General features: G+C 41.1%; 2 protein-coding genes across 3 annotated transcripts in view; one reads left to right on the forward strand and one right to left on the reverse strand.

Moving 5' to 3' along the window:
- NAV2 (neuron navigator 2) overlaps positions 1–7,979 on the reverse strand; it is a 388,787-nt gene extending 380,808 nt beyond the window's left edge. For both annotated transcript variants that reach the window (XM_027662068.1, XM_027662066.1), the window contains exons 1-2: positions 7,931–7,979; positions 4,311–4,918 (exon numbers count right to left, since the gene is read on the reverse strand). In XM_027662068.1, coding sequence (XP_027517869.1) covers positions 4,311–4,385 — 75 coding nt within the window. In that variant the 5' untranslated portion in view covers positions 4,386–4,918; positions 7,931–7,979. The remainder of the gene's footprint in view (positions 1–4,310; positions 4,919–7,930) is intronic.
- On the forward strand, positions 7,480–8,253 carry LOC113955983 (basic proline-rich protein-like). The gene has a single exon (XM_027662077.1). It carries the CDS (start codon positions 7,480–7,482, stop codon positions 8,251–8,253), a length of 774 nt encoding a protein of 257 aa, XP_027517878.1.
- Positions 8,254–20,838: the final 12,585 nt, after the last annotated feature.

Genomic DNA, 20,838 nt, shown 5'->3' on the forward strand with positions numbered 1-20,838 from the left:
TAAGAGCAGAAAACTTAGATCCTAAAGCAAAAGCCAAGCCTTGGATCACCCAGGCACATCCATGTAACTAAACTTCCCAAACCTGACTCTGTGAATATAAGGTTTAATGTAAATTTACTAACAAATCTTAATTACTGTAAGAAAATCATAAACTCCACAGTTAGAAACTAAAATCCTACAGAGATTGTGATGTTTATGGAAGGTTTTAAACATTTGCAAAATAAAGTTGACATTTTCTCAGTTCTCTTGCTCAGTGGATTTTCATTGCATTTCTATTTCCATAAAAGCCCAGTTAGTTAAATTATCAGAACACCACATAGCAGCTTGCTGTAATTTCATAAAGTAAGCCTTGCTGAAATTAATAAGTGGTTATACCTGAGTGCTTTCACACTGGCTCAGCAGCACAGCACCCACCAATTGCATTATTGTCTCAGCACAAAATTCTACTAATAAACATCGTACTCAGCCACCACTACCCTCCTTTAAACAACATAAGCTCCCAGAACGAGCAGGTCAATACAAGTGGAGACTACTTATGCTCCTTGAACTGACTTTGATATAAAGGCAGCAGCAAAGTATCCTCAAGCAAATCGGAAGGGTGTCAATAATAAACCAGGAAAAAATACAAACCAAGGAGAAAGCTGTAGCATATGGCTTCAGTCACGTGTATCACCACGACTGCTTCAAGAAAAACAAGTCAAGAGAGAAGACACCCCATGAAAGAGTGTTAGTCTGCTTTTAACACTGTAAAACTGCAGCTCATGCATTCTTCATTCAAAATTAAAAAAAAAAATAGAGATGAAGATCTTTACTACGAAGTAGCAAGAGGGAAAAGAAATATACTGAATGACAACCATCAGTTTGGCTTTACAAGGTCCAGTGTCAAATCCACTCTGCCTCTGTGGTAGCATGTCCAAGTAGCTTAAACTGATATTTCAAAGTCCAGGGTGACAATTTTTTTTGCAGTCAAAACTAAAAATACCCACAAACCCATGCACAAAAGCAACCAACCACCTATAAGCCCTGTAAGGTGCTGCTGACAACAAACACAGTCCTTCCAAAAACCGACTGGCCCAGTATACCAGGTAGGTACAAATAAAACTCTAAGAAAAAATTAAAATACAAGTCAAGCAGAGACAAAAGTTTAGTTGGACAACAGAGCACATATAAGCATAAAATACACATTTACAGAGATGCTTCCAAAGTCTGAATGCATTTCACAATTATATTTTACTCATCAATCACAGAGTATTCATTCAAGTAGAGCAGAAGACACTTCTGTCGCTATTGCACATACACATTTCTTTAGCATGTCCTACTAACTTAGAGCTATGAATCTGAATGAAAAGGTAGAAAGAGTGGGAATGAAGTTGATGGAAATCAACTGAAGAAATATTCCACTTCAGTCATCAGTAGAAAACACATTTAATCAGAACACAGGGCAGTACTAAATTTTTCATGACACAAGACATGGAGTACTTAATTAGATTATTTTAGCAGCAGTTTTCACCTCAAATCTCCTCTTCAAGAAAATAAAGAAAATATGAATTTACTGCTCATGAGCAATCATCCATTTTATATCAAAACAATAATATACATGCCAACTCTACAGACAAAAATCTGCAGTATCACCTCTATTACTCTTGCATTTAAAGACTTCATTGCAAAGGTCATATGCTGGCATAAAACCTGCTCACTTTATTCACATTAGTATTCATGTTAGTAATCCTACTACCTTCAGATGGTCTACTTACACGGTTGTTAAACCTGATCAAATTTTTCACTCTTACATTACACGTTACATGGAATTTGGATATGTAATTCCCACTAGAACCAACTTAAGATAAGTACATAAATGCATTGCTATCCCAAACATTAATATGAGTCCTCTTAAGCTCAGCCTGGCAAGCTGTGATGAGTGAAAAGAACCTGCTTCAACCGATTTCAGCACTGTCAGAGGCAGCCCTGCTTTGAGATCTTGAAGATCTGCCAACACATAGAAAGCAAAACCCCCTACCTCTAAAAAACAAGCACAAATACTAAATCTTGTCTTCCTTTAATCAATACAGCTACAAAGTTGATACCCAGAAATACACTTATTCCCCCTCCCCCCCAAAGAAAGGAAATTAAGCTTTATTTCTACACCACAAATGCAAGCCTAGCATCCTGTATTTTACTTAGAAAAGACAAGCCAGATCCATCATCGAGGGGTGTACACATACACAATGATTTCTTACTGCTACAAAACCATTAAACAATGCTTGACTTTATGTCCATAAAATATATGGTGCTAAAAAGGAGAATGCATTCACCCAATTTAAAAAGAGCTTAGTCTTATTTCTTCCAGCACAAGTCTCATTTCCAATAACAACAAAGTGTCTACTGATGATTAATTTTAATGGCCCATGATCACACATCCACTTTACCCTACCAGAAATCTCAGAATTTTAAGCTTAAAACCACTGAAGTTTATATCACTATTCAACTCCACAATAACAACAACTGAATTGCATCAACATTATTATTCCAAACTGCTTTTTCTCAGTAAACACAAGTCTAAGCAAATCTCTCCTCAGTAACCTTTCCCTGAAAAATTCTATAGGAAATGAAATGTAATACTCTATTAAGACTTGTTTTGCAAACAGAAGTGAGAGAGATCACCCAAGCATGCAGAGCCATTAAAATGGATCTTACATATATCATTATAAATTTAATAATCTCCATGACGGCTCGAGTTCAAGTTAAAATGAATGTCAGCAAAGCATGACCAATTGATGTTATCCCAGCTGCCACTGAGCCTCACTTGGGGTTATATTATACATTCAGAGGCCCCAACTACATGTGCACCAAATACCCAGAGCCAGGAGCAGATGGGAGATGTAGGCTTCTATATCTATCAGTAAGGAGAGACAGACATAATTGCATATTAATTTTGCTGTATCAAAACAATTATAGTCTACTTTGGTGTCACAGGTTGCAAATGTTTTTCCCATCACACCCCATATGCAGTATAATGTTCTACACTTAAAGAGGGGGGGGAAAAAAAAAGTGTTCTAGCAGCCTCCAGAAATTAAGTCAATGGAAGGATTTTGTTACAACTCATATTGATTTACTTCAGTCCCAAAATGCTTCCTTGAAAAAAGTAGAAGGAAGACCTTGGCAGCTTGTCAGTTAATAGATCTTGCTTGGTGCAATTAAAATACACTCAGAAGTTCTATTTTGTTCCCCAAATAAATGGTCCCCAAATGCTATTTCTCTCTAAGCAAACAGCTGCATTTTATCCAATTTCTGAAAGTTTTCCAGGCCACTTATATTTCTAATGGGGTGACAGGGAAACCACTTTTATTCTTCAGCAGACTTGATGAAATTGTGACACAAACCTCCCTCTCTCCAAAATGAGGCAGCGCTGTTGAACAGCAAAATAATAGCTGACAGTCAATTTTTTTTCCAACTCACTTTTCAACTGAAATAAAAATCATACAGAGGAAAGGAGCTCTCCACACAAAGCTGAACACAGACTTTTCGATCACCCATGAAATCTGCGTGGAAAGTGGCATGAGTAATTTATTCAGTAGAAACATGTCAAGTTCTACACTTTGCTTGACTGGTGCCAACAAAACAACTTTCAAGTCCCAGTTGTTCACAAACCAGAGTCTGCCTGAGACTGCAACTTCATTTAGGTCAATTTAAAGCACCAATCCATTAGGATGAAATAATACAACGCTACCTTGACACACAGAGCTTTCACAAACCACTTGGACAAAACAAGGTCCAGCAGCTGACATTAGGCACATTCCACCATGCATTTTGTTTCAAGTCAAAATTACATCCGGCAACTCCAGTAAAATGCAAACACGACCACCAGGAAGGACAATGACGATACTGACATTTTCAGCAAATTAAAACACCAAACCACAAGAAAACAATTTTTTAACCTCTCTACTAAGGGTATTAATTAAAAAAAATTAAACTTACAATAAACCAATAAGTTGTCAATCAATAAGAGTCAATATATTTAATTTTCACTGTATGTCTCCTCACCAACAAACAGTCACAATTCTAGAGGTTTTTCCCTTCTTTCACGCATATTACAATTTCCCCTACCCTCAGCTCTTTACTCTGTACATCGGAACAAGCTTAAAGACAAAAACAAACATCTTCTAAAATATGTAATCAGGAGAAGAGATGTAAAGCTGGCTAAGCATAGTGAGCAGCAAGTGCAACTGATAGAAGTGTTATAAGGAGCTCTTCTGCCATTGTGCCTCCTTCAGCAATTTAAGCAGAAAGTGCTTTTGCCTTTTGTCACTTACCCTTTTTTGATCTTCCAGTCCATGTGTCACAGTCTTCCTTTTCTGATGTTGGCTGGATTCAGAGCCAGGTTCCATTTCCCAGCTACAAAGACTCTTTCAGCCTCTAAGCTTTCTCTAAAAATCCATAGCATAAACAACAGAAATCTAAAAATAATTTAAAAAGCAAAATAATTCCTTCAAACCTCATCCATGTCCTTTATCATCCTTCTAAATTCCTGTTTGCCATCACTGCTCATTATCTTAAAAAGCAGTCATTCTGTGAGCCTCTATATCCTACAGTAGCTCAGATGAAGGTTTCCATGTACACGCCTTACAGAAGGATGACGGAGCTGAATCCAAATCCAGTAGTTTGTGCCACATTACTGCTCCATCAGCAGCCTTTTCAGTGCATTCCTGGCACGGCTAATTTATATGTCAATAAAGGTGTAAATGTGCATTTAATCCACTGTGTTGATATTATCAGCATCCCTCTCATGGGCCACCTTCTTCCCATAAATCAATGTAAACACTTCACAGTGATAATTGCCTTTTGCAAATCTAGCAGGTGTTAATTACGTAAAATCATCCATGCACGCTTGTCATCTTCTTCTATGTATTCAAACAAATACCTAGAAAGGGGGGGAAAAGGCAGTTTTTACCAGCTTGAAAGAAAACATAGCTACTGATATTCTTTGCCCACCACCAGGAGCCACAAGTCAGAACTGATACAATACTTTCATGTTTTGAACATACTACACTCTTCATGCAAGCCTCTCGAAATGCTTTGATGGCTATTTAGTGTATTACCTTGTCTTTGGGGTTTCTTGAATAAAAACACCCCAGAATGACAGTACTGCACACCACAGCTGAGCCTTTTGCAACACTCACTGAAGCCTGCAAGGATCAACTCAAAACCCAGCTCTGCAGGGTTCAAGTCCCTAAAGCCAAAACCATTATTCTTCTGGGGTCTCTCACCCAAGAATCTTTCTCCACAGTCTATAAGGTTATTGTGCATCACCTCCCAAAATCCTGAGCACACTAATACAGTTTCTATTATTACTTGAGAAAGAAAGTGATGCCTGAAATCACAGCTTAGCAAGTCAAACACCTTATAATGCTGTTCTTTTTTGCACTGAGAAGCACAAGTTTACTACAAGAGACAAATCGCTGAGTTAATTTGTAAGGTGGGATCAATACCAGTAGGCTTCAATATGCAGGCACCAGGAAATTACTACACTGAATTCCATACTAAAAAGGCTAAATATTAAATCAATTTCAGCCACATTAGCTGAGCATGGTATAAAACCACATATTTAGCTGCATGTTGTTACAAGCCTGGTCATGAGACAAGCTCCAAAAAAAATCCAAACCTCTGTCCTATGTAACAAAGGAACTAATAAAGAAAAAAGCCATCAGACATCCTTCCATCGCTAAAGAATAAACAGTATAAATAAAATACATTTTTCATAACATAGTAGAAATGTCTGTTCTACATGCTGAGGTCCCCTGTTATTCCAAGGCAAAAATCTTGACAAGACAACAAGTAGAAATACTGCTTTTGCCTATCACTTCAAATGCTCTTTCTCTGCTCCTCACCACGAAGCAGTAGGTCATTAATCCAGTTCTTTTTCTTCTAAAAAGCACAGGAAAGAATACAACTGATTGCAGCAATGCTGCTGTGCTTTGCCATTTGAAAATAATCTAAAACCACATCTAAACCATTTTAAAGAGAAATAAGAGGTTTCAAATTTTATTTTGAACCAGAATGTCCTCCTGATCTGTGGTTTCAAACCTGCCAATAATCAGGGAAATCTAAAAGGTACCTTGAAGGCAGTGAATGGCCTTTGACCTTAGCATCAAATATCACACACCAAAAAAACTCCAACTTTTATAAATATCCTTAAGTCCCATCAAGGAAAACTTTTTCCCTCCAGTGATTTCACTGTGATGTGACACATGAGACTGCATCAGTCACATCGTGTAATGCCATGCTGGAATAGCATGACATAACCAGTGCAACTAAGGACAACATGAAAGGTCCCCTGAACTAGGAAAAAAAAGAAAAGAAAAAAAAAAGAAAAAGAAAAAGTGCAATCTCTGGAAGTTCCTGTGCATTCAACATTACAGCTTTAAGCATCATGGGAGTAGACAGACTCTCTGGGGAAATATGTGAGTATTTGTATATAGTACTTAGTATATGTCTGTAACCTAAGAGCATGTATTACAGGTATTTAGTGTCATCACATGAGTTAGCTACATTAAGCTTCATATATTTTTAAAAAAAAGGTATTAACATGGAAAAAAGAAATGTATCCTGAAGCTTGAAGAAACATTTCTGATCAGCCATTGGACTGAATTTTATTCTTATTATCTCCAATAAAAAGAAGTTTTACTTTTTATCTCTCCATGTTTTCAATTGTGGAAATTGATTTACTACCAAATTCAATTTAATGCAAATTTAATTGGCATTAAATACAAAACAAAAACTTCAGGAAGAAAAAAAGTTAAGATTTGCTGGGGAAGTCACCACATAGCCAGAGACATTGAAACCAACAAAATATCAAGGGATCCAAAATTTTATCTCATTTTCCCACCACTGCAACATCCAGAACCCCCAGTCTGGACCCAGGTGGGCTATGACTGAAACCCCCCCCTGAATAAACAGCTGTAAGAACTCGAGAGCCTACACCTGACCATGGGTTAAATATATAAACGATCTCAATGAACCACAGGTGAGTTAACGTTCTTAAATTTAAACCTTAAGGCCTGCACCTGGATGTGTCCTAGGAGGGTCCATCCTGAGCACACAGCCCCAAAAGATCCCGACCTGCAAGCAATGTCATTCAGAAACACCTCGCTGGGTACCCAGATCCCCGCACACGCCTCCTGGTTGCCAGTCTTTCATCGAAAGCAGAGCAAATGAACACAACTTTTTTGGGGAGGCGGGGGGCTCATTAAAAAAACCCACGCAATCCCGCAGCATCAGAAATCCTTCATTCCCGCCACTGACTGGTGTTTCAGAACAAGCAAGCCAAGCAAATCCACAAGTTCCACGTAAAACAGAAGCCCGGCAGCTCCCAAGTTCCGTGAGTCTGTAGCGCGGCCCGAGGTGAGAGACAAAAAACCCCGCGGGGACACCTCCACCCGCGGGCTCCAGGCGGGGCGGGCGCCCCTCTGCCCAGCACGCGACATGAGACAAAATAATAATAAAAATAATAAAAGAGGGCGGCAGCGGCAAGATTCGCCCGGCAGCAAACCCCACCCGCGCCCACCCCTGCCGGGGGCTCAGCCTGCCAGACCGCGCAAATCCAGGCGGGGGCACCGAGGGAGGGACCTTCGGAACCCCCGCACCAGTCACGGCCGCCCCTCGGGCCGCCCCCGCGGGAGGCAGCGCGGAGGAGCCGCTCCTGCGGGCGGCGCCGGCCCCACCAAGCCGCGCTGCGGATGGGGCAGAGCCCCTCGGGACCCCCCTCCCGCCGCCGGGAGCCGCTCCCCCGGCGGGGCTCGGCTCGGCTTCGCGCTCCGCCCGCCTGTGGCCGCGTCTCTCCCGCCGCCGGAGCGGCAGGGCGCGCCGGGACAAACTTTCGCATCCCTCCTTCGCCGGGCGGGCTCCCCCGCGCCGGGCGGGTCCCCGCCGGTACCTGCCGGGGCTGCTGCGGCGGGGAGGGTGGGCGGCCCTGGGCACTGCTCCTCCTGCGGGCCGGCGGCCCATGCGCCCGGGGCAGGGCGAGGGGCCGCCCTGCACGCCCGGCTACAGCTCCGGCTCCAGCGCCGCCGCTCCGCGCCGCCGCCGCCACAACTCACTCTCCTGTCGCCAGGACAACGACCGCCCGCCCCCTCCGCCGAGCCCCCTCCTTCCCGGCAAACGCCGCGCCCACGTGGGGCCGGGACGCCAATGGATGGGCGGGGGATGGGGCCGGCAGAGGCAATGGGGGCCCGTGCTCCGGGCGGGAGAGGGGACTGAGGGGCGGCGGGAGCGTCTGCTCCGCGGGGAGATGGCGGTGGGTGCGCCCGCACAGCCCGCACCCGCACCCTGCGTGCTGGAATCATTTCATGCCAAGCCAAGCTAGGCCACGCCACGCCAAGCCCTGGGCTCCGGACCGGGCTGACAGCGCACGACCTTGACCAGAGAAGCAGCCACCGGCACCCTTTGGCTCTCCTGCGTCACCTGCCCTAAGAAAGAAGACGCGATGTCGCTAGCAGAGCGGTACGGGCAGGCTTTGGGACACATCAGGTCATGTCCCCTGTCTGCCCGCTATCCTACATCCCACCCCACACCTTGGGATGTAGGAGCATCGCTGCAAGACCAGTACAAAGAAACAGGCACACAGACCTGGGGGATGCCAGTCAAGAGAAGCCACAAGGCTCTGTTGCACATACAGTATTATTAATGCAATATGTTGTTGGTACCAAACACATCTCAATTAGGTATGTATTCAAAAAACCCGATATGAACCCTCTCATTAGTGCAAATCCTTGAGTTGGACCCTGAGGTTAACTCAGCTGGTTGGAGCATAGTGTTAATAACATGAAGGTTGTGAGTTTAATCCTGTACAGGCCAATCACAAGTTGGACTTCAATGATCCTTGTGAGTCTCTTCTAACTCAGAATATTCTGTGAAATTACTTGGAGCAGGTCCAGCCTGCTCTGGAGCCTCGCAGGCTTTAACAAGCCAGGGCTAATAAGCCATGCTGGGTGGAAGTTAATTCCTTACAGACCCACTTTGGCAGCTCAAAACCAGTTCTGGAAATTACATGTATCCACACTCCAGAAGGTTCTGCAGAAGCCACCTGCAGTCCAATATGACTCTCTGGCCTGTGGTGGTTTCAGTGCCGGCATGCGCCTGTGTCCCAGCAGACCTCAAGCAGCCACATATTCCCTTGGTTATCCCCATATCTGAGCTAACCTGGCCCATACAACTTCTGTGGAGAAATAAAAGAAGTGCTACCAAATATCAGGACAGATGAGAAATAGGTGGGGTTTATATAGAAAGATTTAGCCTCAAACTGAAATATACCTTTTTATAGCAGGAGTACTGTAACACACTGTGTTTAGAGCAGAATTGTTACCATCAAAGTCAAGGCTGGCTGGAGGCCACAGAAGCAGGTGGTGTTGAGGGGACTTTGGATTTCTGAAGGCAATCAGCTGGTCATGGTTCACTGCCTGCTCTGGCTACAGTCCAAGACACCCAGGATGGCCACTGCCAACCACTTTTTGGGAGTGGCCAGCGTGACGAGAAATGGTTCCTGTTCCTCAGGAGTATATATTCAGGAGCAGTATCACCCTTCATCCTTCCTATCCTCGCACCAGTCCAGGTTTTCAAGGCATTTTCTTCATTTTCTGCTTAAACTCCCTAGTTAGTCCTATATGTGACTCCTTCTGTGGCACCTCATTCTTGAGCAAAGAAAAATCAGTTCATTCCCAAATAAAATTATGGCTACAGTGTCACCTTGCTTTTAGCTTGATACTCAAGGCTGTTGATTCAGCAGAGCTACAGCTTTTGGCCCAATACATCTCCTGACATGGAACAGCAGTAAACAAAATTTATATCTCATTTAGACCATTCTTTAGTTCTGTACTTTAAGTGTTAAAGAATGTGGCCTCTGTAAAAAATAGCCTATAAACTTAGTTTGCCTGAGGTTTTGTTTAAGCTTACCTGAAAAAACAAGATGTCACAAGTGTCTGGGCTGCTGTGGCTCTTGGGACCTTTAAGGACAACATGTCTTGCAGGAGGCTTCACCACGATGCTCAGCCTTGCCTGTGCTCCAAGGCCTTTGCAAGCATTTGGTGCACTTGCTGAATGCCATCTCCTGTGGAAGATGAAAGTTGTATCAATGTATGACTCAGCTGCCACTTTTTGTGTAGATATTTCTCATGCAGACAACAAGAATGAAAAATTAAGCCAAACTGATTCCTTGGTGAAATTCAGTTGGTGTTCTGGTACAGTAAGAGACGGTTAGTAAGAAACTCTGCTTCTACTGTAACATTTTTATGTTTAGAAAATCTTCTTTTAAAATATGTGGCTAGAGGTAGAAAAGAAGATTAGAACAGCCTAGTCTGTGATAAAGGAAAATTTCAATTCAATGGGACTGCTGTAAAGGCCCTTATTTATTTTTCTCAGCAGTTGCATTTTGCCTTTCACTCCTTTGCCTGCAGCTTTAGTTGTTGTGGAGGTTTTCTTCTGTAAATTCTTCAAAGTGATGGATTTTCCCTTTGAAAGAATGCTCGACTGTAGAGAGCTACAGAAGTGTAACCTTTTTTATTTTTTCCTGTGCACATGTGATGGTTTGAGCTTTGAAAAGATGTGTGTACTGCCACCTCTTTTGTTAATTTGCATACCAAGAGCCTGAAAATTTGCATTACTGATTTCATACTCTCCAACTGAAAGGCAAGGACAGTGATCTCCTACTATTCCCAGTTAAAGGTCATCTGAAAAACTTGTTTCTCTAGCTCAGACTAGTGAGACATTCGGCATTTTATCAATCAAAGAAGCACAAGACATATTTTTATTGATTAAATGTTGTGGTTGTAGCAAGGAGCACTAATATACAAGGTGTTGCACGTGTGTGCCCTCACCAGTGCTTACAATCTAGGCAGACAAAAGGCAAGAGAAAAGAAACCCCAACATTTTAATCTCTGTTTTAGAAACAGAAAGCTATGGCACAGAGCTGATGAGAGGAATTTGCCAAGATCACATCTCTCAACTAACATCAGCATCTAAACCACAAGCTATTCCCCTTCTTCTTGGTTCTTATCCTTCTGATGTGTTCCAGCCTGTTAGTAATCATGCGTTACAGCCTTGGACTCTAAAAAATAATTATCAAAGCCCAAGTTCTCATAGGACACTAACACAGTAATAATTCTCTTATTTAAGAGTCCATACAGAACCACAGGTAACAAAACACTTTAAACATACACCTTTAGTCTAGGGAAAATGCCATTCAAATCCCAATACAATTCCTATGAAAAAGCCTTTTAGTATGTTCACAGAAGTGAAATGATGGGGGGTGGGAGCACCAGCCTGGAAATCGGGACTCCTGAATCTGTCAGCTTTCTGTCATCTAAGCCCACCCTGGGTACTGTGGAAGCTCACTGGGTTCCCACAGGATTAAATCTAACAGCCAGCCATGCACTGTAAATGTGTTAAATCAAAGATTGCCTTTTACCACAAATTCTAGAAATTCTGCTAAATGAGCCCTTGGTCTTAGCTGGAACTTCAAGATACCAAGTCCACAATGAATAAGTGCACACTATCACTGGCCATGCTTTGGAGTTGTGATCTCAGCATGGACAGCAGGATCTGGCCCAATGCAGTTTAATTACCACAAGGCTATTAAAATGCTGTGAAAGCTATGATACCATAATCTCACACTTTCCCATAAGCATTTGAAAATATGAGGTTTCCTTTGCAAGTGCCTTTTCCTCTGACACTCCGAAATGTCACAGAAAGTTCAGTTCTAAAACATTAAAAGATGCCTAAAAATACTGAATATTCGTATTCTTAAAGAACCAGTTTTTATTGTATGTGAAAAATGTTTCATAATTAGAAAACAAAACATTCATGAAGAGCTACATCCAATTCATCATCTAAAAAATTTAAATCATTTAACTTCAGAAAATTCAGCTTTGATCCTAAGACTGTAAGAGTCAACATTTCCTGAGGTGTTTTCACAGACTTTTCAGGACAATCTTGAATTCATTTGTCGGTGTGTCTGCTTCAGGGTCTGGTAAAACATTCTGTTACAAAACTGATGGTTGCAATGGTAGGAGTGTTAAGAGAGAAGAAAAACAGGGATGGTAAACTAAAATAGCAAAGCTTTCATTAATTTTTCAGGCTCTATTATGTACCTTTTAGCTTTTGGCTGTAGCTAATCAATTTGAATGTTCACATGAGTTCTGACTTTAGGCAGTGAATTCTTAAAAATGTCTTATTTTGCATTTTTAAGATGTTATTGTGTAATGCATGTGCATTAACAAAAGTTGTTGCCTGAAACAACATCTCAGCCTTGGCCATATTGATCACCATAACTGGTCTACTCTGGTCTCAAATCGGGAGGCCTGGAGACACGCCATCTATAACGCAGCTGTCTCCTTTGAGAACACACGCAGGATCACTCTCAAGGAGAAAAGGCAATGCAGAAAGCCGTGTTTTGCAGAATTTACCATCTAAGGAGTCTTTCTGCTGTGCCTTTTGCAATCGGATATGTCTGTCTCATATTGGCCTCATAAGTCACTAACGTGCCTGTAACAAATGTGGATAGAACCTTCTCAAATCTTCATTCGTGAAGCCCGGCCGTGATGATGATGCTTTTGGGGATAGAATGCATCTTTAGAATCTATTTACCTCTCTGAATTCCAATATAATCTTTGAAAGATTAACTCTTGAGACAGCTAATAGGTTTTCTTAAGGACAGCAAGATGCTGTCATTCTTCGTTATATTCTTTGGCATGAGGGGGATTGTTTTGCTTTTTAAAAATGAAAGGTTTCTTTAAAAAATCATCTAGGTTTGGAAAATGAAATCAACTGCTGATCAATTGAATGAGACAGGTATATAATGTCTTAGGTGCTGTTTCACCCATTTACCTCTCCTATGATCTGAAAACCATTAGACTAAAGAGAAAGTTCAAATACCAAAATTTAAATTACAGTTTTAAAAGAAAAAGGACAGCAGTTCTCTAAGAATTATGTCCCCCCTTGTTGAAGGGTGGGTACCCCTCCCTCTTTGGTAAGAAATACATGGATTCCTCACTCATAGCTCATGAGGACAGCTGGGTAGATTCAGTGACCAATCACAAGAGCATGTCTAAGCAGTGGTTTACATGAACTAAGAATTTACTTCACAGTGCCTTATATTTTAGTTAAAATATTCTGAAACAACCAATTGTTGTTATCGTTATCTAGCATCTCCATCATCCTCAGAGTTGTCACTCTGTATTTCCATGGTTGGAATATGTACCTCTTCAAAGTAGGATGCATCCTCCATGGCTTGTATCCATGGACAGCCAGCATCCTCCATGGTCATTCATTATTACAAATGAAGCACCTTTGTCACCATCAAGTGGGGATTTTGGTGAGCCACTGCCCCAAAATATTACCAGTGTTCCCATACATCTGAAGCAACCTGCTCTCCTTTAACCAGTATGGATGTTCCCTCAGGATATCAGATTTTTTTTTAATAAGGGGCATCATTCTCTACTGTGATTCTGTCAAGTAGTTGCTTTGCATCGTGGCACCAAAATCTTGGAATTGGCTTGTGTAGTAGGAAGAAGCAATTTTATCACGCTTATTTAATCCTTGCTTTGGTGGGGGGGGCTCAGGGCAGGCCTCAGTTGTTTGTCTTCGCTCCCAAGGTCTTCCCTGAACATCTGCCAGATGTGGTGGCATTCCTAAAATTCTCTCTGCTGTTTGTGTCTCCTTGGCCTCTGAAGCCTGGCTGCCTAATTGGAAACAAACCCTTTCCTGGGCTGCCAAAGAAAGTGGGATGTGTGAACCCTCACACCATGCTGGCCTCAGCCTGCAACTGGTGTGTAACAGGAGGATTCCTGCTTGGCAGCAGGGACACCACTAATATGGACACCCTCACAGGGCAAAGTGGTTATTATGTATTATTCTGTGCAAAGTCCATCTAAGAGAAGCCAACCTGACCTGTTGTTACACATTTGTGCAGGTTTTGGCTGGGGTAGAGTTAATTTTCTTCATGGTGGCTGGCGTTTTGGATTCATGCTGAACACAGGGCTGATCATGTAGAGATGTTTTTGTTGTTGCTGAGCAGGGCTTGCACAGAGCCAAGGCCTTTGCTGCTCCTTGTACTGCCATGCTGGCAAGGAATTTGGGGGTGCTTGGGAGGCTGGGAGGCGATACAGCTAGCACACGTGACCCCAAGTGACCAAAGGGATGTTCCAGGCCATGTGAAATCATGCTCAGTATATAGTGGGGGGGAAGAAGGAGGAAGAGAGGGATGTTTGGAATGATGGTGTTTATCTTCCCAAGTAACTGTTGCACATGATGCACTGCTCTCCGGGAGATGGCTGAACATCTGCATGCCCATGGGAAGCAGTGAGTTATTTCCTTGTTTTGCTTTGCTTGTGAGCGTGGCTTTCGCTTTTCCTGTTAAACTGTCTTTATCTCAACCCAAGAGTTTTCCAGATTTTACCCTTCCGATTCTCTCCTCGATCCTATTGGTGAGTGAGTGGCTGTGTGGGGTTAGGTGAAACCACGACAGCCCTTTTTCACCTCACAATTTTCAAGATTTGAGATCTTTTTTTTTTTTGCTTGAATAGGATACCTTGAGAGTGTCTCAGGAGAGCTACATTCAAAAGAGTTCTCCAAAATGTTTTCTATGTCTTCTTTTATCTGAGAGAAATGTGTCTTACAAGTTAGTCATGTACACTGCAGAAGGCTGTAAAAGACTGCATATAAACATGTTTAATGAAGCTGAATACTGCAAGCATAAGCAGCAAAAACATTTTGTTTACTTAACATTTATACACAGTCAAGTGAAAGCTTGTTAAGTTTGGTTGGCTAAGCTTGTTTTCAAAAGGGACCTAGAAGGCTGAAAAAGTTGAATAAATCAACATATGCATAACAACATAATCATTCATATTAGCATTCTAGTTAAGTCAGTGATTAATTCTCCTTTGAGGATGAAGTGCTGGTAAAACAACTCTAGTCTAATATCTAGTAACAATATTACAGTCAAGTCAAAATTCCAGATTATATCAACACATGCTTATGTAACACAGGAGAAACTTTCAGAGCTAAAGTTTAAAGAGAAATCTGAATAACCATATGCTCATTTGAGTATTTAAATATAGACTGAAACTAGCTAGTCTCCACAACTGGCTTGTAGATATCTGCTCTGTCTGCAAATAAAGAGGCCACTAGGCTTTAAATGACTGAACTGGAAGAGCAGGATAATGTCATAGCAGCAGCAGAAAGGACAAGGTCTGAAATACATTGGCTGTTGTCAGAAATAAATATGAACTCCAGAAGGAAGATGAGAGACACTGCAATGGTATCTTTTTAGAAACATGATTAGCTGCTCTGTCTTGGACAACCTGGATATCAAGAATGTTGTAACTGAACATTGAATAGATTGGTGGGAGTTTTCCCTGCTGATAAAGAGTTCCCCATCCTATTTGTCAGTAAAAATTGCAGTAACATAAAGTATTGCCCAGCTGGGGGCTGTAAGAACAGCACTGGAGAGCAAACTGAAACCTTCTGCTGCAGATTGGTCTTTTCACTCTGACAAAGAAGACAGGAAACTGAGCCTTTCCTCTTGGAGACAGTGAAAGATAGTGTGGGATGCCCCATGTGGATTAAGAGGGTGATCCTGAATGCCTGAAAAAAGCAGTTCTCTACAGATTTTAGTCAATGGCAACAGCAAAGAGGGAATTTCTTATCTTATCAGGCCTGGAGAATGGGACTTCCAATATCCAAACCAAGAAGCTGAAGTGGCAACCCTTATTTCCTTGCTCTAAGTCTGTCCTTAGTGTGTACTCCAGGGTCTCAAAAAGGCTTTTGCCTTACCTCCCTTAGGCTCATTAACAGTTCTTACCCTCCCTTCTCTCCAGTATTCTTTACAGGGGAAAAGAAGTTACTGGGAATGACCATGGACAATCTTTTGGCTACAGAGATGGAATGAAAACAGAAGCAGCTGAGTTCATTGGGTGATCTAGTGGTTCCAGATAGAAGTTGGTGGGCAAAGAGATTCTCTGCCTGGATAAAGCCCTGAGAAACCTGATCTGATCTCATGGCTGACCTTGCTTGGAGCAGAAGGTTGGACTAGAGATCTTCTGAGGTCATTCTAACCTGAATTATCCTATCATCCTGTGAATCTGCTGTACAGAAACCAGTGCAGATGCTGGGATAGGGAAGATGGTTCCCATTTAGAGAACAAATGATGCATTTTGAAGATTGTTTTATGCCAGTTATTTTACAGTCTGAAGTGACATAAACCTGATAGAGGAACTTCTGTTTCCTAATATAACCCTATGGAGAGAGCAGTATGAATCTTTCAGCATGGATGCAGTCCTACAAGATTCAGCTGAATATAACCAGGACCACATTTTAATTGGGAGAGCAGAGAATAGAAGATTAAAAACATTGCTAAGAAGTTTTTTACATTAACTTTCTTAATATGAAGAAGATTCTTTAAAAAATGGGCATTTGCAATCTCATGTTATCTGTACATCAATGGAAAATATATTTGCCTTGATTCTAAAGTAAGTTTATGTGGTTACAAAGATCTTTATGAACAGGTGAGGTAAGAGAAGGAGGTATAGAGGTTGTGAACTCAACATTTTCCCTTTAATATTTTCCACTTCTATAATCTCTTTTATCTAAGGATTTCAAAGCATTCTACGGACATTAATGAATTAAGATTCACAGCAGTCCTGAGAGAAAAGGTAATGGTTTAAAGATTGAAATTCAAAGAGATGAATGGACATAAATGGGAAATAGCATTCCTAAAATATCAAATAGTATTCAGACCATATGGAAAATCCCCTATTTGCCTCTTTCTTTCTATCCTATGTGCCTTCAAGGCAATTCACAGTACTGGAAAAGATGGTAAGAAGTGTTTACAACTGTTTACATGCAGACAGTTTGGATTCAGTGACAGCAGTGGTAGCAGAAATAAACAGGGAATAGATCAGATAGCAAAAAAAAAGGGGTTGTTTTGAACATGTTAAACTTAATTTTGGCCTATAGAGGTAACAGATTTTATAGAATACTTTTGTATTGAAATGGATTTACTTCACAAATTACAACGTTCAAGACTGTATGAAATCACTAAACAAGACAGTAGATTTGGAGAAAGGCTCTCCTGCTCAGAAACCCAGTCTCTGAACACAGAGGCCACAGCAGATGGAAGGAGTCTTGGGGCTGACAGTGGAGTCTTGGGAATGCACAGTGTATAGAACATTAAAATGCACTTATCTCTTCAATGACCAGCTGAATTCCTGGGCCTTTGCTAACCTGACAGGTTTCATATTAAATAATTCTATTGATAGTTGGCAGAATTCATCCCAAAGGATGCAATATCATGTGCAATGATAAAAACAGCATCTTTCAGAGAGCAAGCAAAGTCTTCAATGCACAGGGATACAGAATTTCAGGAGGTCTGTGAAGTCTTGCAACTTTTCTTCCCCTTTTGTTTCCATTGGTCACAGATACACTTTCCTCTCAAACACATTGGTACTTCTCCAAGCTGTAAAAATTCATAAGCAGGATCCAAAGGGAAAGTGCCTTGTATCTTCCAAGGAGAATATGTGCTGTACTCATGTAATGAGAGATCTCTCTTGAATGTACAGCTTTCATTCAAGGAATAGTCAACAATCATGTTAAGGGTATGTAATTTCCTAACTCAGAAGTCCTTGCTGTCCTGGGGCATTAGGAAATGAACCACTTTGCAAATCGATTTTATTTCCAAGTTGGTTTTTTTGATTCATACTCTGAACAAAGCAAGAAACTGAGAAGCGTCTGCTTACAGAGAAAATAGTTTCACATCAATCAAGAAAACGTGCAATTACAAGTGGAAGCTCATTTCACACTCTATAAAAAACAAACAAGACCTCAGTTATAATACATGCATATTAGCCTTTATTTACAATTATAATAATCAAGCTTCAAGATAAACATCTAGGAGCAAGTTTTCTTTCCTGTAGGAGGACACTATTCCAAGTGTTCAAATATAGGAGCTCCTGAGTCACTTCGGCCAGCAACCATTTGGTGCAGCATCATTTAAAGGCCATCCTCCCCTGTGCTTGGTGCTGCAGCCTATTTCCACCTCTGCAGAGAGAGTATGGGAAGCTGAAAAGATGTCCAACCCCTAAATCAACATCACTATGCAGATAAACCAGGAATAGCAGTACTGTAGCAAGCCAGCTCCATCTATCCCTCTAAAACTACTCGAAAGTCTCAGAAAGTAAAAGCAGATGTACCAAGCCATGCCAAACCCCAGTTTTGTTCAATATCCTATCACTAACAGAGCTCAGTAACCAAAGTCTGAGAGAAGATATAACAAACCAAGCACAGTTATATTTATGGACTGTATAGTCCCAGCTTGCAGCAATTTGTGGCTCATAGCCTTGTTCTTGTATTAGAAGAGAGAGTAAATGAATACTCTCAAATCTTCTTCTGAAAATAAACAGCTGGGCATCATAGGCACTCAGGCATCCCACACAGTTTCCTCATCTGTTTCCATTAAGATAAGTAAAACTGTATGAATTCCCATAGGGCTGTAAGGAGAAGACAAAACAAGACCCTTCTCATTGATGCCCAGTGAAAGGACAGGAAGAAATGGGCACAAAGTGAAATACAGGAAATTCTGTTGAAATATTTTTAAGTCTTGGTTTGGTTTTGGGGTTTTTTTTTGTGGGTTTGTTGGTTGGGGTTTTTTAACTTTAAAGGCGATCAAATGCTGGAGCAGGTTGCTGAGAGAGGTTGTGTAGTCTCTATCCTTGGAGAAAATCCTGGAGAACCTGATGTGGCTGACTGGTTGAGCAGGAGGCTAAATTAGATGAACTCCAGAGATGCCTTCCAACCTCAGCTACTTTGTGATTGTGTGAAATAAAAGCAGCAGTGTGTTGCAAAATATCCAGACTCAAAGGATTTATATTGTTTCTGTCTTGAAGCAAAACTTGAAACTTCAACTTCTACAGCCCAAACTCTTGTATTCTGTATGAAAAACTGCTGTTAGGCCAGAAAGGCACATACACTTAGTCATTCTCCATATCTTCACACTTAAGACATTCCCTCAATATGTGGATAAGACAGTTATCTAGTATATTTATCTTTAGCTGTCTTGTATGAGCAGACAACCATCTTTGGAATAGGGACTGTTTCAGCAAAAACTTATCTTTTTTTTAAACCTTTTGGGTAGCAGGTGCTTATGCAGTAGAAGTTTATCATCAACAGAACCCGAATTTTTCATCTACAAAGTACAAGCAAAAACTTGAACTAACAGTTTTAATGACTGGTAATGAATATAAGGTCAAAACAATCTCTCTGGTCCTGCACTATATGGATTGTAAGTAGGAAAAAGAACACATTGCATCTCACAGAGAAGGGAAGAAATTGAAGCATTTGAAAAGTCTGCAAAATGCAAGCTCCCAAACTGGGGTATTCACAAAAAATCTTGTCTTGGATTTGCCTGTATTACTGGCTCAGAGTTCTATCATAATTTAATTATTTCCATGCCACTACTAAGTACTAATTCAAATACTAGTTCTAAAATACAACTGATACTAAAAGTTCCTCTCCTGTCTTGGGTGCCCCAAGCTGGCCAGGGAAACACAAGAAAGCAAGAATAAGGCTGAGATTAGAATTCCAGCGGTTCTTTTTCCAAGGAGAGGCATTCAGTGTCTCAGTGAGGGTTGCAGCTTGGCCACTGGATAACTGTGTGACTCTTCAGTGGCACATACAAATAACAGCAATTTCAGATGCACATAAAAGACAGTTTTAATCAGATTTACAAAAATCCTATGAGGAATAAAGGAAATGTGTTTATTCCCAAGACAGGTTAGCAGGATACTGAGTTGTCTTCTTGTTCACTTCTGCTGTTGTCAAATCCACCTGCTGTGCTCTCTCCCTAGTTTGTAAACTGTAAAACTGTCAACGATTGCTTGTTATCACATCTTGTCCTATTTAAACACCATACAATCAAATTTTCATTTCAGTTAACAGGAACTTTCTCTGTTTGCAAGCACTTGGTCCCACAAAATTAAAACTAATTTTAATCAGTTCAAGCAGTTACAGCAAATTAAAATCCATCCCAACATTAACCAAAATTTACTTGAGTGCCAGACAAACATAATACCTTTATTTTATACTGGCAGTCCTAACCTGGGACACTTTTAAACACATATTTTTAGGGGAAGGAGGAGGCGGGGGAAGGACAGTTGCAGATGAACCACAGCTGAGAAGTCTGCACCTAAAACACCTTTGTATGTAAAACAGTTGTTACCAAAACTGCAGAATGAACCAGGCAAGAAAGAGTGTGAGAAAGAGCATGAGCCAGAGCATGAGCTGGCCCTGCCTCTCTGCAGTGCTAGGCTGCTGTGGATGGGCCAAAATAGGCATCAATTTGGTGGCAACATATACCTCAGCTGAACATCTTTTATAAACTGTTAAAATAAAGATGACGATGAGTAGAAACAAAGCCTAAACAACCAATATCTAAGGTAACCACAACTGGATGGTGTTTATTTTGGCTAAGTTCTTCTTTACATTCAATGTCTCCTAGACTTTTTGAAGCAATGAATTTTTTTTTTAAGGTTGCAATAAAATTAATACCAATTAAAGGTCCCTATATTTCTTTTGTAGTTTCACCTGAAACCTAGCTGCTAGGAGAAATTTCCTAAGGCAATTGCATGCAAAGAACAGGTGCTTGAAAACAAAAAGAAGGGTCCATACCTTAAATCTCTGGATTAATCACGTAAATACACACATGCTTGCCTTTCCCACTTCCCAACTTAATTTGTTAATTTATTTTTTGTTTAATTTTATTATTTTTTTTCTCTGAGTGGGGGAAAGAAGGAGTGAAGC

The sequence above is a fragment of the Corapipo altera genome, unplaced genomic scaffold, assembly GCF_003945725.1.
Source record: "Corapipo altera isolate COAL_440 unplaced genomic scaffold, ASM394572v1 RXGC01000072.1, whole genome shotgun sequence".
In the NCBI taxonomy this organism is placed as follows: domain Eukaryota; kingdom Metazoa; phylum Chordata; class Aves; order Passeriformes; family Pipridae; genus Corapipo; species Corapipo altera.